This window comes from Acartia tonsa, chromosome 10 (genome assembly GCF_053477335.1).
Source record: "Acartia tonsa isolate MP-2025a chromosome 10, ASM5347733v1, whole genome shotgun sequence".
NCBI lineage: Eukaryota > Metazoa > Arthropoda > Copepoda > Calanoida > Acartiidae > Acartia > Acartia tonsa.
Genome location: NC_137269.1, coordinates 37,223,346 through 37,236,320, shown reverse-complemented (window position 1 = coordinate 37,236,320; position 12,975 = coordinate 37,223,346). Strand labels below are relative to the sequence as shown.

Below are 12,975 nucleotides of genomic sequence, written 5' to 3'. Positions count from 1 at the left end.
TAACGATTCCCAAATCTACCTTCTTCATCCCATCCCCTCCCATTCTACTTGATGAACGAACTGACAAATAAATTATGTCCAAGTTAGCAACCCAAACTAAAGAGATTTTTTTCCTGTCAATATATCCACGTATATTCTATATCCATTAGGATAGGTTTTCGGCGAAACTGGAATGACTTATTCCATAAAACTGATGTTCAAAGATTTTTTAGATAATTATTTTCATTTAAAAACAAGAATGACAACATCCAGAAAAGCGAAGCTCTAAAATGGTTGGGTAAACGAACTTTAAAACTTGTAGAGTGTCAGAACTGAATAAACAGAATATAAATATATAATGTAGTAACTAAATTTTAAGTAAATTTGTTGAAAAACTGGTCAAATACAGGATAATGTTTAAGGACATACCTACATTTTTAGGACTTTATTATAGAGATGCTCCGGTTATAAAATTGTACAAATTATGGTATTAGGAATCATTATTCCAAAAATAAGATTAATCGGATAATTATAACATACAGAAATTTGTTGTCAAAGAGTAAAAAATCATAATGTTTTAGGACCTATTTTTTTCTTGTTAAAAACGTTTTTTTCTTTAACCTATCAAAAGCTACTATGAAAATACGACGAAACCTACTTATTTGCTTTATTTACATGATCCAAATTTCCCTTTTATTCCAGGTTGCTTATTTTATTGAGATATTAAAGTAAAACAATAGAGGGCGTTAAAAAACTGTATGTGGACCCTGTGCCGACTTTCAATTGTTTCTTTGAATATCAGCTTATAGCGTCGGAAATATTAACACAGCCAATTCGCTACAAAAGATCATTAAGCAATTTGCTAGCAGACGAAAAAGGTCCCCAACACTGGATCCAGGTAGTTGTCTGGGTTATACATCTATACTTAATACATTTATTACCTAGATTAATTCATATTTTCAATGTCTGAGCGCAATACACCTTACATAATATACACAAAATATGTTTTAAAAAGCGACGCTTTTCTATAATTAGGGTCGGTCCGTCCGTACGTCCGGGACGGATAGCTTTTTTTCGTTTTTAGGCATGTTAGAATTGTCCTATCGATTTCAAACTTTGTCTCATGAAGTTAAGCAACTCTATAATTAGTACCAGAATGTCCGTACGTCCATTTTAATCATGACGATTTTCAACTTATTTAACATCAAGTTTTTACATGATATAATTATCCGATTGATCTGATTTTTGAAATACTATTTCCTAGGACAAAAAAGTACAATGTTATTAGCGAAGCATCTCTATAATCAAGTACTAAACATGTAAGTATGTCCTTAAACATTACCCTGTATTTATTCAGTTTTTCATCGAATTTACTTACAATATTGTTTCTACTTTTATACATTTATGTTCTGATTATTTAGTTCTGACACTCTACAAGTTTTAATGTTCATTTGTCAGAGCTTCGCTTTTTTGGATGTTGTCATCCTTTTTTGGTCAAAATTTACTGAACTTAATTGGATTCTGTCATCATTGTTTTATGACAATATTTCCACAAATATTATTATTTATATTTATTTAGAATACTTAAAATCATAATTTTATTCACAAATTTTTATTTACAAACATTTCAAACAAATACAAAGGAATTATTTATATATACATTATACATAGTTACAAAATGCCTTTTTTTATTTCTATTATTTGTTACAAAGCTACGAAGCAGCTAATATAGTGCCCTATAAAAATACGTTATACAATTCATATAACCAATGATAGGCCAGTATACATTTTATCATTGCTCAATCAAAATGTATACTGGCCTATCATTGGTCATTTGTATTATATGACGTCCAAGGAAGTCCAATGGGGGGGGGGGTAAAGGAGTGATTCCCCCCAAATGAATTTGGTGGTATCACTCCCAAAATTTTGAATTTTTACCCCCCTCCCCCCCCCAATGAAAAAGCTTGGACGCCCTTGATGACGTCATTTTTTATTAGGCACTATAAGCTGCTTCCAAAGCTACTCTACGTCTAACATCTTAAAAGATTAGCTGTAAAAAATTTGAAATGTACATTTGCTTTAAAGTTTTTATTTCTTCTATTTTTCATTTTACTTAAAAAAAATGTCTTTCTATAGCTAAGGATGTTGCCATTAATTCTAATAATAAGTACTAGCGGCTACGCCCCTAAAGGCCTTGAGAGGAGGGGGGGGGGTGGGGGGAGATTGACCCTTTAATTTCATATTAGTATTTAAAAAAGTAAAAAAATTTGAGGGGTATTTTTTCTTAGGGCGATTTCTCCTCAAAATAGTTATAAACTTTCCCTAGATCTATAACAAGCTTCACTGCAAAGGAGAACCATATTAGTAAAGCGGTTAGCAAGATCTTAAACTGCAGACAAACATCATGTTACTTTTTATGTCCTTATAATAAAGTAACAGGATGTGTGTTTGTCTGTCTAATAGAAATAGAAGAGTAGAAGAATATTCTGAACCCTTTTTTCGTCAAATCTAAGAGAGAACATTCCTAGCAGACCAAAGTATTGTTTACTTTCGACTCAAGCTGATGTGGATTCTTAAAAAATGATAGACTCGCTATTCGATAGTGAGGCAAAATTATTTTTGTGAAAAATCATCCAAAAGCACATTAAAAATCTACAAAAATTAAACAAAATCATATGTTAATAACCCTCTTAAGATTTTATTTCATTTTTGTAAATTTTTTTTATTCGATTCTGGAGGATTTTTCACAAAAATAATTTTGCCTCACCAGCGAGTTGCCAGCCTAACTTTTTTTTTAAGAATCCAACTTTGTTTCAAGCTTTCAAATTGTAAACGAAATTTTTGGGCAATTAATTCTGATTCCGCAAAGCTTTCTACTAAGAAAATATACTGTTAACAGCTGACTTTTATGTATGTATGAAATGAAAAAAAACATGCCTTCGTAGGAAAATGTGTACATAATTTCAACCAATGAGATCCAACGTAAATTCCGATGCGATTCTCCTATTGGCTCAATCAGACATTCCCTCTCTTTCTTAGTACCTTTATTGTCTGTCTGTTTGTTTGTACCGAAGGTTCTCGCTAACTGCTGAACCGATCGGGTTCTCCTTAACAGGATAGCTCTCATAGGTCCCGGGAAGGTTTATAACTATTTTGGGGGATGGTACCACCACCCCCCAAGAGAAATCACAAAAAATCTAGTTTTTCTTTTACATAGAGACTTGAATGCAACATAGAAAGGTTACGTATTATTTAAAAAAAACATTTAAAGTGCCATTAGAGGCCTCTAGGGGCGAAGCCGCTATTTATGAATATCACACAAACATTATTATATAGAGGAGAACAGCAGAGTTGTAGTTTTGTTCCTAAAATAAAAATAGTTATTTCTCGCAACGTATTATAAACAGCTTTCCGCGGATATAAAAAAGTATAATTATAAGATTTAAACCAGTAGCTCCAAGGTGCCGAAGACACCGGCTAAAAAACTGGTTTTAATCTTATAATCGTACATTTTTATATTCGGAAAAAACTGGATTTAATACGATGCTAGACATAGTTTTTTAGTATGGATGAGAACCGGTTCCTATCCACCGGTTTCGAATGAATACGAGAAAATGTTATAGTACAATTAATCAGAGATCTTAAGAGATACGACAATAGCAATAAATTATTTACATTCCCAATAATGATACACAAAATTACCCCAGTTATTGATTAAAATTACTTGTTGAAACGTTTCTTTAACACTCAACTTCATTAACCAGTCAATCAAATTTCACTTAAGTAATTAAATTTGTTAAGCCAACGATTAAGAAAAAATTGTTATAAAATTATGGGGACTAGTGTTATAAACAGCCCAATGTCCCCCCTCTCTCTCTGTGTCGGCGGTTTCCCCCAAAGTGTCTAGTCGAGCACTACCCCCCCCCCCCTACCTTATTTGCCTAGCACCCCTCTTTGTTTGAAAAAAGTTTTTAAGAGTGGGGAGGAGGGTTATTTTTTCTTGTATTTTTTTATATAAGGTTAGGTCAGATTTAATTAGGGTTGATTAGTCTTGCAGGGGTTAAGCACCCCGCAGAGGGTAAAAAATAAGAAAACTAATAAGTCAATGTATTTCTGTGAACGTAAAGCATTTTAAGGGAAATCATCATTATTTCCAATAGATAATTAGATTAATAATTCTCATAAGCTAACCCCTCTACATTTTATCTATGTAACACGCTTCCAAATTTACTGTCTATCTTAACTGTATTTATGATTGTAAGTTTTATAATCGTGAAAAATTGTCTGTAATGCGATGCCATATAATGTGGTTAGAACCGGTTATAATCCAGCGGATATTAATCGGTTTCGTAGCCATATTACTGAAAAATAAAAAAACTTACATTGCCGCGTCTCTAAGGTACTGAATTTCTTCCGGTGAAAACGGATTTATGGAGAAATAAATGTAGAAAAAGATTGATATGCCGATAATCAACAATAGGTTCACGTATAACACAGCCTAAAACACAAATATAAAATCACGCAACCTTTAAAATCACGAAGACTTGAAAATCTAGGAATCGATCTAGCACCCCAAATAACAGACAGATGGACAAAACCATGTATAGATTAGATGGGCATATGTCATTTGAATCTTCACTAAAAATTTCAGCTGTCTATCTTGACAAACGAGAAAATCACGTTTCCCCAGATGTGTCACTAACGCACTAACGCACAGACGACGGACAGATGAAAAGACGAACGGACATTGAAAATTAAAGAGTAGCTTCGGTACTAACAAGGATGAAAACATAAAGATAAAAAAATAGAAGGGAATAACTGTATGTCCCCACCACGTGCATACTTTCAATTGTGTCTTTGAATATCAGCCATTAACGTAGGAAATATTAACACAGCTATTTCGGTTAAAAAAAGAATAGTTATTTCTCGCATCGTATTATAAACGGCTTTCCGCGGATATAGAAAGTACAATTATGAGATTAAAACTAGTTTTTTTAGCCCCGAGGTGCCGAAGGCGCCGGCTAAAAAAACTGGTTTTAATCTTATGATTGTACATTTCTATATTCGTAGAAAGCTGGATAAAATACGATGCTAGACATTGTTTTTTCGTATGGATGAAAACCGGTTCCTATCCACCGGATTCGAATGAATACGAGAAAACTTATACTATTACTTGACAACACCTATAAGTATTATAATAAGTGGAGAAGCGCAAAAAAATCATGGGAATTGTTAAAATCAAGAATCACGAAACCTTTCATATTTTTAAATATTTACATGTATATTTTGTAGCATGAATGATAGACCGACAAACATACTGGATTGGTATAGGGAATCTTTACAAACAGATTGGCCATTTATCTTGAATAACAGCGGAGAAAATCACATTTCCTCAATAGCGTTACGGACTGACTGACAGACAGAAAAAAATATTTTTAAATGAGGAGAAAATATTACCTTTTGAAAAACAGTCTGTTCTAAACTAGAAAGATCCTGAAAAAAAAGTTACATCAAAAATATATTTTGTCCAATGCAATGTGAAACCTGCTATATAAGGGGCCGGGAGAGGTTTCAATAACCCACTTGTCGTAACTTATAAATAAAGAGCTTTTCTGAAAGTACAACTTGCTTTTACAGATTCAAAGTCTTTTTTAGAAGGTAAAGAGGGGAATAGAAATTTCCATTTCTCGTAACTAATATTTTTGGAGCTTCTATAAAATCCCATAGTCTGGGGAGGGGTGACAACCCAAGGGATATAAAGGGATAACACAATAGACGATATATTGAAGTACATCCCCACTGATAATTTCCCCTTCTGAAGATTAAAATTAGTAGTTGAAACGTTTGAACACTCAACTTAATTAACTAACCAATCAAAATTTACTAAAGTCACCAAAGTTGTTAACCCAATGAATAAGAAAACGATAATATAAAACTTTGGGGACTAGTGTATAAAACAGCCCATTGTCCCCTCTCTTAAATACACCCACTTTTCGTAATTAAAATCCTCCTTTGGGGAGGGGTGACTAACCCACTTGGCGTAACCGATAAAACCGATAAACGAAGAACTTTTCTTGGATATTCAACTTTCTAATATGCTTTTCCAGATTTGAAATCTGTAGAGGGGTGGGGGGGATAACTAACATTTTAGGAGCTGCCCTTAGAGGGGTGACTACACCCACTTGCCGTACCTGATATCTGATGAGCTGTTCTGGCAGTACCACCTGCTCCTCTGTTGTGCCAGAAACAAAATCCAGAATCTTCTTCACAACACCCTTCTCTGATTTCTCTCGGGTACCTAAAGTAATCATAACTAAATGATCCAACCAATCAAAATTCAATATAGTCCCCAAAGTTGTTAAACCAATGAAAAAAAAACACATTATTATAAAACTTTGGGGACCAGTGTAGTGTAATAAACAGCCCAATGCCCCCCCCCCTTCCTAGTTTTATCTGATCCAAAATATTTGTTTAGTTATTTCTAATTTCTGTTTTTTTACCTTTGATATTTTTTTCTTTGTCATTATCCAAAGGTTGTAGCTCCACACAGTTTTCTACGGCTAGTTGATCCTCCCTCTCTGAAGTGTCCCAACGTGTCGCAAAAGTGGTTCTTATCAACTAAAAAGATTTCAAAATAATTTTTGTGAAAGAAAAGAAAGAAAAAAGATGTGTCCCAATGTGTCGCAAAAGTGGTCCTGATCAACTAAAAAAAAAAAATAAAAATAAGTGTTGTTGGTTAATAAGATATTAAGACATGTATTTACATATCAGGCGTGCTAAAGGGCTAAAGGGGGGTGTAAAGTCTCATCATCCCCCTTTTTTAGAGTGTGCTTTTAGTGAGCTTACATAAAAAAGTAGCCAAAAAAAAACGCAGACAGAAAATCTAAGTAAAGAAACTAAGCGAGATTAAAGCCATAATGATTCACCAGCAAAAAAAAATACTTTATATTCTGGCTGCGCTTCTGTCAATATAGTAGAAAAACCCAAGAGAGAACAGCTATACACATAATGATGGAGTCCCCAAAGTTTTATAATAACGTTTTCTTATTCATTGGTTTAACAACTTAGGGGACTTTTACTGAATTTTGATTGTTAGTTTTGTTGAGCATCCAAACGTTTCAACCACTTATTGTAATCTACAGAAGGGTAATTTTTTAATTATCATTGTGGATGTAACAAATTTATCGGCCATTGTCTTATCCCTTTATATCCCTGAAAATTACCATATATTCTGGCTGTGCCTCTGTCAATAAACTGATTACAACAGTAACTAAAACAAAAAATTTAATAAAAATTAAAAAAAACCAAAAATCTGCCATTTTCTTACTAAAATTAAATTCTTTTTATAAAATATAATGATAATAAATCCTTATAATAAAGTAATATGATGTCTGACTGTGTGTACCAAAGAAAACCGCTCAACTGATATTGTTCTTCTTTACCATGTAGCTTTTCATAGGTCCAGGGAAGGTTTATAACTACATATTTCAGGGTTGGTAAAAACCCGGGTTTTATTAATAAAATCCGGTTTTTTTTTGGTTTTATTGTTTTCTATTGTTTGTCTGTACCATAGGATCTTGCTAACCGCTGAATCGGTATGGTTCTCCTGTACAGGGTAGCTTTTTATAGGTCCAGGGAAGGTTTATTCCAATTTTGGGGAAGGGCACCACAAATCTCCTAAGAGAAATCTGCCCCCCCCCCAAAAAAAAAAGTAGTTAAAAATCTTCAACGGACTCGTGAGAAGCTAATTGTAATTGAGAACCATATCGGTTCAGTGGTTAGGGAGTTAATTTCGTACATATAGACAGACATTCCGTTACTTATATATAAAAATAAGCAGTTAAAATGCAGTTGTACAATATTTAAAATAAAATGTTTTTATAATTTCTATTATTTGTTTGAAAATAGTACTCCTTATGAGTCAAAATAGAGTTAACATTATCGACAAAAGGTACATTTAAAAAAACCCGTTTTTTGGGTTTTTTTTGAGTTAAAAAACCCAATAAAACCCAATTTGGGTTTTTTACTTGGTTTTTTTTATGCCAACCCTGACATATTTTGGGGAAGGGAAAAAAATTGAAAATAGTTTTACTATAAATAATGTGTTTGTCTGTCTGTACTGAAGGATCTCGCTAACCGCTGAAACGATTGGGCTCTCATTGACTGGGTAGCTTCTCATAGGTCCCGGGAAGGTTTTTAACTATTTTGGGGGAGGGTACAACCACCCTCCCAAGAGAAATCACAAAAAAATTTTCGTAGAGACTTGAAGGCAACATAGAAAATAATTACAAATTTGAAATAAAAACACAAACATTTTAAGTGCCACAAGAGGGCTCAAGGGGCGTAACCGCTATTAATTTTATAAAGAACATAAATCATTACCTAATGCAGTTGAGAAAAACAGAAACGCGGCAAAGTACATGTAATGAATCTGAAATTTTAAAAATAATTAAAAAATTTCAATTCCTTAATATTTACTAGAATTTAAAAAATTCTTATTTTATGAAATGAAAAATTTGTTAAAAGAAATTTTGGGTCGTGTGAAGAAAACAAAGTAGAAGGTTTAGTCGTATTTTCGCAGGAGCTTTTGATAGGTTACTTAAGGTTAGGTTAGGTAAATTTTAATGATTACCCCACTGGGTTAGGAAATTTGTTGTTCATGGTTCGAGCCTCCCGCAGGGGCTAGAAATAAGATAAAAGCTACTAAGAAAATACGACGAAACCCGCTACTTCGTTCTCATTCCATGATACCAATCTTTCAGGTGCCAAACCTAAACCTGACAAAACAAACAAAACCTACCTTTACTATGAAAGGTCTGGTGTCCAAATCCATACACCTAGGTTCCTTAAAACTGAAGTCAAGAATCATTCTGATGATACCAACCAAGAGACCATACATCAGACCAAAGAAAGCACCCTAAAGAATAAACATGATGATAATCTGAAGTACCTTAGGCAGAATTTTGATGATTTGGGTAAGCGTTTCAGAGAAGATTCATTATGGATTATATATTTTTTTTTCATGAAGTACAATCTAACTTAAAAGAGGATGAAATAAATAGATAGGTACTTTATTCAGAGAGAGAGAGGGAACAGTAGGCTGTTTATTACACCAGTTCCCAAAGTTTTATATTAACGTTTTATTATTTTTTGAAATAACAACTTTGGGGACTTTAGTGCATTTTGAGTGTTTAAAGGAAGCCTGCAAGAAATAACGCGCTTTAACTGCTGAAAGACTGCCACAATAAGACCCAATACCCCAAATTTAAAGCCTTCAGCTTCAATAACAAAAAAGTTCTAGGCATTTCAAAATAGCATTTTATGTACAATGGAATTTTTGAAAGATTTCCAATGCTCATATAAGAAAAAACAATATTAAATTACGTCGCCTAGACACAAAATTATAACCTTATCTTTGTCAGAAACTTAGATTGCCTGTAACTGATTACATTTTTACAATAAAAACACCACATTTCATAGTCAAAATCTATGAAAAAAATTCGATTTAAATTGCATTTTTAAACGAAAATCATAGCGGAAACAAAGGGGTAAACTAATACAAGCTTAGCTGTGATTGGTTGTTAAGCTGATTCAGCCTTCTAATTGGCTACAGTACATTCGGTACAATGCAAGTAAAACTTAATTTTTTTTTTAATGATTTTGACTATAAAAATGGGTATTTTTATTGTAAAAATATAATTAGTTACTGGAAACCTAAATTTATGACAAAAATAAGCTTATAATTTTGTTTCTGGGCCACGTAGTTTAATTTCAAAGTTTTCAACATGAGCATTGCAATTCTTTCAAAATTTTCATTGTACATAAAATGTCATTTTAAAATGCCTAGAACTTTTTTGTTATAGAAGCTGAAGGCTTCAAATTTGGGGTATTTGGTCTACTTGTGGCAGTCTTTCAGCAGTTAAAGCGTGGTATTTCTTGCAGGCTTCATTTAAACGTTTCAACCACAAATATAAATCCACAGAAGGGGTAATTTTTTGTATTCTTATCGGGGCTGTACAAAGTGTACTTACATCGATATATCAGTAATTGTCTTGTCATTCTAATTTTATGTTTCCTCAAATTTCTGTGTTGAAAATACTACTTGTAAATAATGTGGAAGGGGGAGGGGGGGGGGTGCGTCGTGGTGAAAAATAAATTCAATGCCATTATTAGCTCCCTCTAGTACATACATAATATGAGCAAAGGTTTTAATTTACACATCTACTTTCTTTCATAATAATTTTATTATAATTAAAACTTAAGTATCAAGTGATCTATAAAGTTTAGTATTTCAATATCAACTCTCATTTTAAGCAAAAATTTATGAAAAAACACGTTTTTAAAATATTTAGACTTAAAAAAGGCATTTGACACTAACCTTTTCATTCATTCTCTTCCAAAGAATAGCCAAACAGTAGACAACAGCTATAGGTGGGGACAGGTACGAGGCAACTGACTGAAAATAAATTTTAATTTATAAATTAACTCACGGCTGCGCCGTTATAAGCCTCTAGGAATGTCCAACCCCCCTCTTTTCAAGTTTCAATAAGAAAAAAATTGTATGGTGGGTTGGGAATTTCTTGTGAGGGTGGAGATATTCTTCCCAAAGTAGTTAAAAACTTTCCCTGGACCTATAAAAAGCTTCACTGTAGAGACGAGCCATATCAGTTCAGCGGTTAGCGAGATCCTTCGCTACAGACAAAAAAAACCCTTACTACTATATATAATAGGATGGTGAAGCTGTAGTGCGAAGGCGGAATCCAGCGGACACGTACTGCGAAAATTGAGTGCAAATTATAGAGGTACTTCAATCTTAAATCACAAACAGTGGGTCAAAATATATGCAAGTTTATTGAAGAAAGGTAAGCACAATGCTGAATTTTATTTGTACCTGGATATAAATATAAAGTTGTCCACCCTGAATTTCCTGAAGCAGATGTATTGTACCTGTATATAAATATAAAGTTGTCCACCCTGCATTTCCTGAATCATTGGTATTGTACCTGTATATAAATATAAAGTTGTCCACACTGTATTTCCTGAATCATTGGTATTGTACCTGTATATAAATATAAAGTTGTCCACCCTGCATTTCCTGAAGCAGATGTATTGTACCTGTATATAAATATAAAGTTGTCCACCCTGTATTTCCTGAAGCAGATGTATTGTACCTGTATATAAATATAAAGTTGTCCACCCTGCATTTCCTGAAGCAGATGTATTGTACCTGTATATAAATATAAAGTTGTCCACCCTGTATTTCCTGAAGCAGATGTATTGTACCTGTATATAAATATAAAGTTGTCCACCCTGCATTTCCTGAAGCAGATGTATTGTACCTGTATATAAATATAAATTGTCCACACTGTATTTCCTGAATCAGAGGTATTGTACCTGTATATAAATATAAAGTTGTCCACCCTGCATTTCCTGAAGCAGATGTATTGTACCTGTATATAAATATAAATTGTCCACACTGTATTTCCTGAAGCAGATGTATTGTACCTGTATATAAATATAAAGTTGTCCACCCTGCATTTCCTGAAGCAGATGTACGTATTGTACCTGTATATAAATATAAAGTTGTCCACACTGTATTTCCTGAATCAGAGGTATTGTACCTGTATATAAATATAAAGTTGTCCACCCTGCATTTCCTGAATCAGCGGTATCCATCCAATTGAAATGGCCGCCAAGCAAATCATAAACAACCTAATCAGATCAGATCAATAATTTTTTTTTTACATTTAATAATATTTGTTAAAAGTACATAAAAGATACAACTTAAATATAATAATTAATCAAAACTATTTAATACATAATAATTTAAAATAAAAATTATAACCAAAAATTCAAGTATGAAAATCATATTTGAATATACAGCATGATCCAAAAAAAAGTATATCTTAGGGTTATTTCTTAGTGTATCATCTAAACAAGCTTCTGACCTGGCATGGTTCCTTTGTCTTTATCAAGGAGTTATGTATACCTCCGTAGCTGTGTTTAGAGCCTTAGGAAAATGAGGATAGATGTCACCGTTTTTGGCCTACTTATTCTATTGACGTCATAATAGTTATTTGATTCATAGATAACATGTCGATAAAACTTTGTGTACCAGTTTTATTTACATTCGATTGGCTCCTCCCTCAATCTTTGAAAGAAACTAAAGAACAAGATTATTATTGCTTATATTAAACCAGATATAAGGTATAACCAACAAGTGAAATAAATATAAAATAATATTTGGGGGGCAAACGTAGAGGTCGTCAATATGTGTTGCCCCCCCCCCCCCCCCCCCCCAACGACAGCACGACAGCTGAAAACCACGTATAGGTTTCGTGATTTTTTTCGAATTAATTTCGTTATTGGCATAAGCTGATATTAAACATTAATTAGTTTTGCAAAAATCTCCCAAAATATTTTGAAAAAATCATCGAATTTTTTTTGTAAAAATCTTTTATAATTTCTGAAGATTGCAAAAGCAAGAAAATTTAAGTGAATTTAAAAAGTTACTTTTACTATAAAATTAATTATTATAAAATCTGAATTGGCATGAAAACACAAATTATTTGTTTTGCTTTTCATGTTATTCTAAGATTTAGTGTAGTTGTTTATCGCATTGTATTATGTATTATAGACAGCTTTTCGCATATATTAAAATTAGAAATTATAAGATTAAAACCAATCTTGTTAGCCACGAGGGGCCGAAGGTAAGAAGATTGGTAGAAAATTGTCTGTATTACGATGCTTTATATTATTGCTGAGAACTGGTTTTAATCCAGCGGATACTAATCGGGTTCGAAGCCATACTTTATTCTTTATTTACTAAGTATATTTGCGATTACTTTTATTTAATGAAATCTTCCAATTTTTAACATGTACAAAACGGCCTGCTTAATTGCTTCAAGATCTATGTCAGATCTATATAGGAAATAAATGTCTATAAACGAGCTCAAGTTTTCCAAGGAATATATGATTAAAACTCATAGTGCTCCA

The 12,975-nt window shown here is 32.8% G+C and overlaps 1 protein-coding gene across 1 annotated transcript in view; it reads right to left on the bottom strand.

Moving 5' to 3' along the window:
- Positions 1-3,155: 3,155 nt before the first annotated feature.
- The window catches only part of LOC145330568 (sodium/glucose cotransporter 4-like), a 26,615-nt gene continuing 16,795 nt past the window's right edge, over positions 3,156-12,975 (bottom strand). Inside the window, exons 14-23 of the mRNA XM_080175188.1 lie at positions 11,601-11,691; positions 10,358-10,435; positions 8,780-8,896; positions 8,362-8,410; positions 7,203-7,249; positions 6,480-6,597; positions 6,171-6,277; positions 5,437-5,472; positions 4,362-4,477; positions 3,156-3,344 (exon numbers count right to left, since the gene is read on the bottom strand). Coding sequence (XP_080031314.1) covers positions 3,308-3,344; positions 4,362-4,477; positions 5,437-5,472; positions 6,171-6,277; positions 6,480-6,597; positions 7,203-7,249; positions 8,362-8,410; positions 8,780-8,896; positions 10,358-10,435; positions 11,601-11,691 — 796 coding nt within the window. The 3' untranslated portion in view covers positions 3,156-3,307. The remainder of the gene's footprint in view (positions 3,345-4,361; positions 4,478-5,436; positions 5,473-6,170; positions 6,278-6,479; positions 6,598-7,202; positions 7,250-8,361; positions 8,411-8,779; positions 8,897-10,357; positions 10,436-11,600; positions 11,692-12,975) is intronic.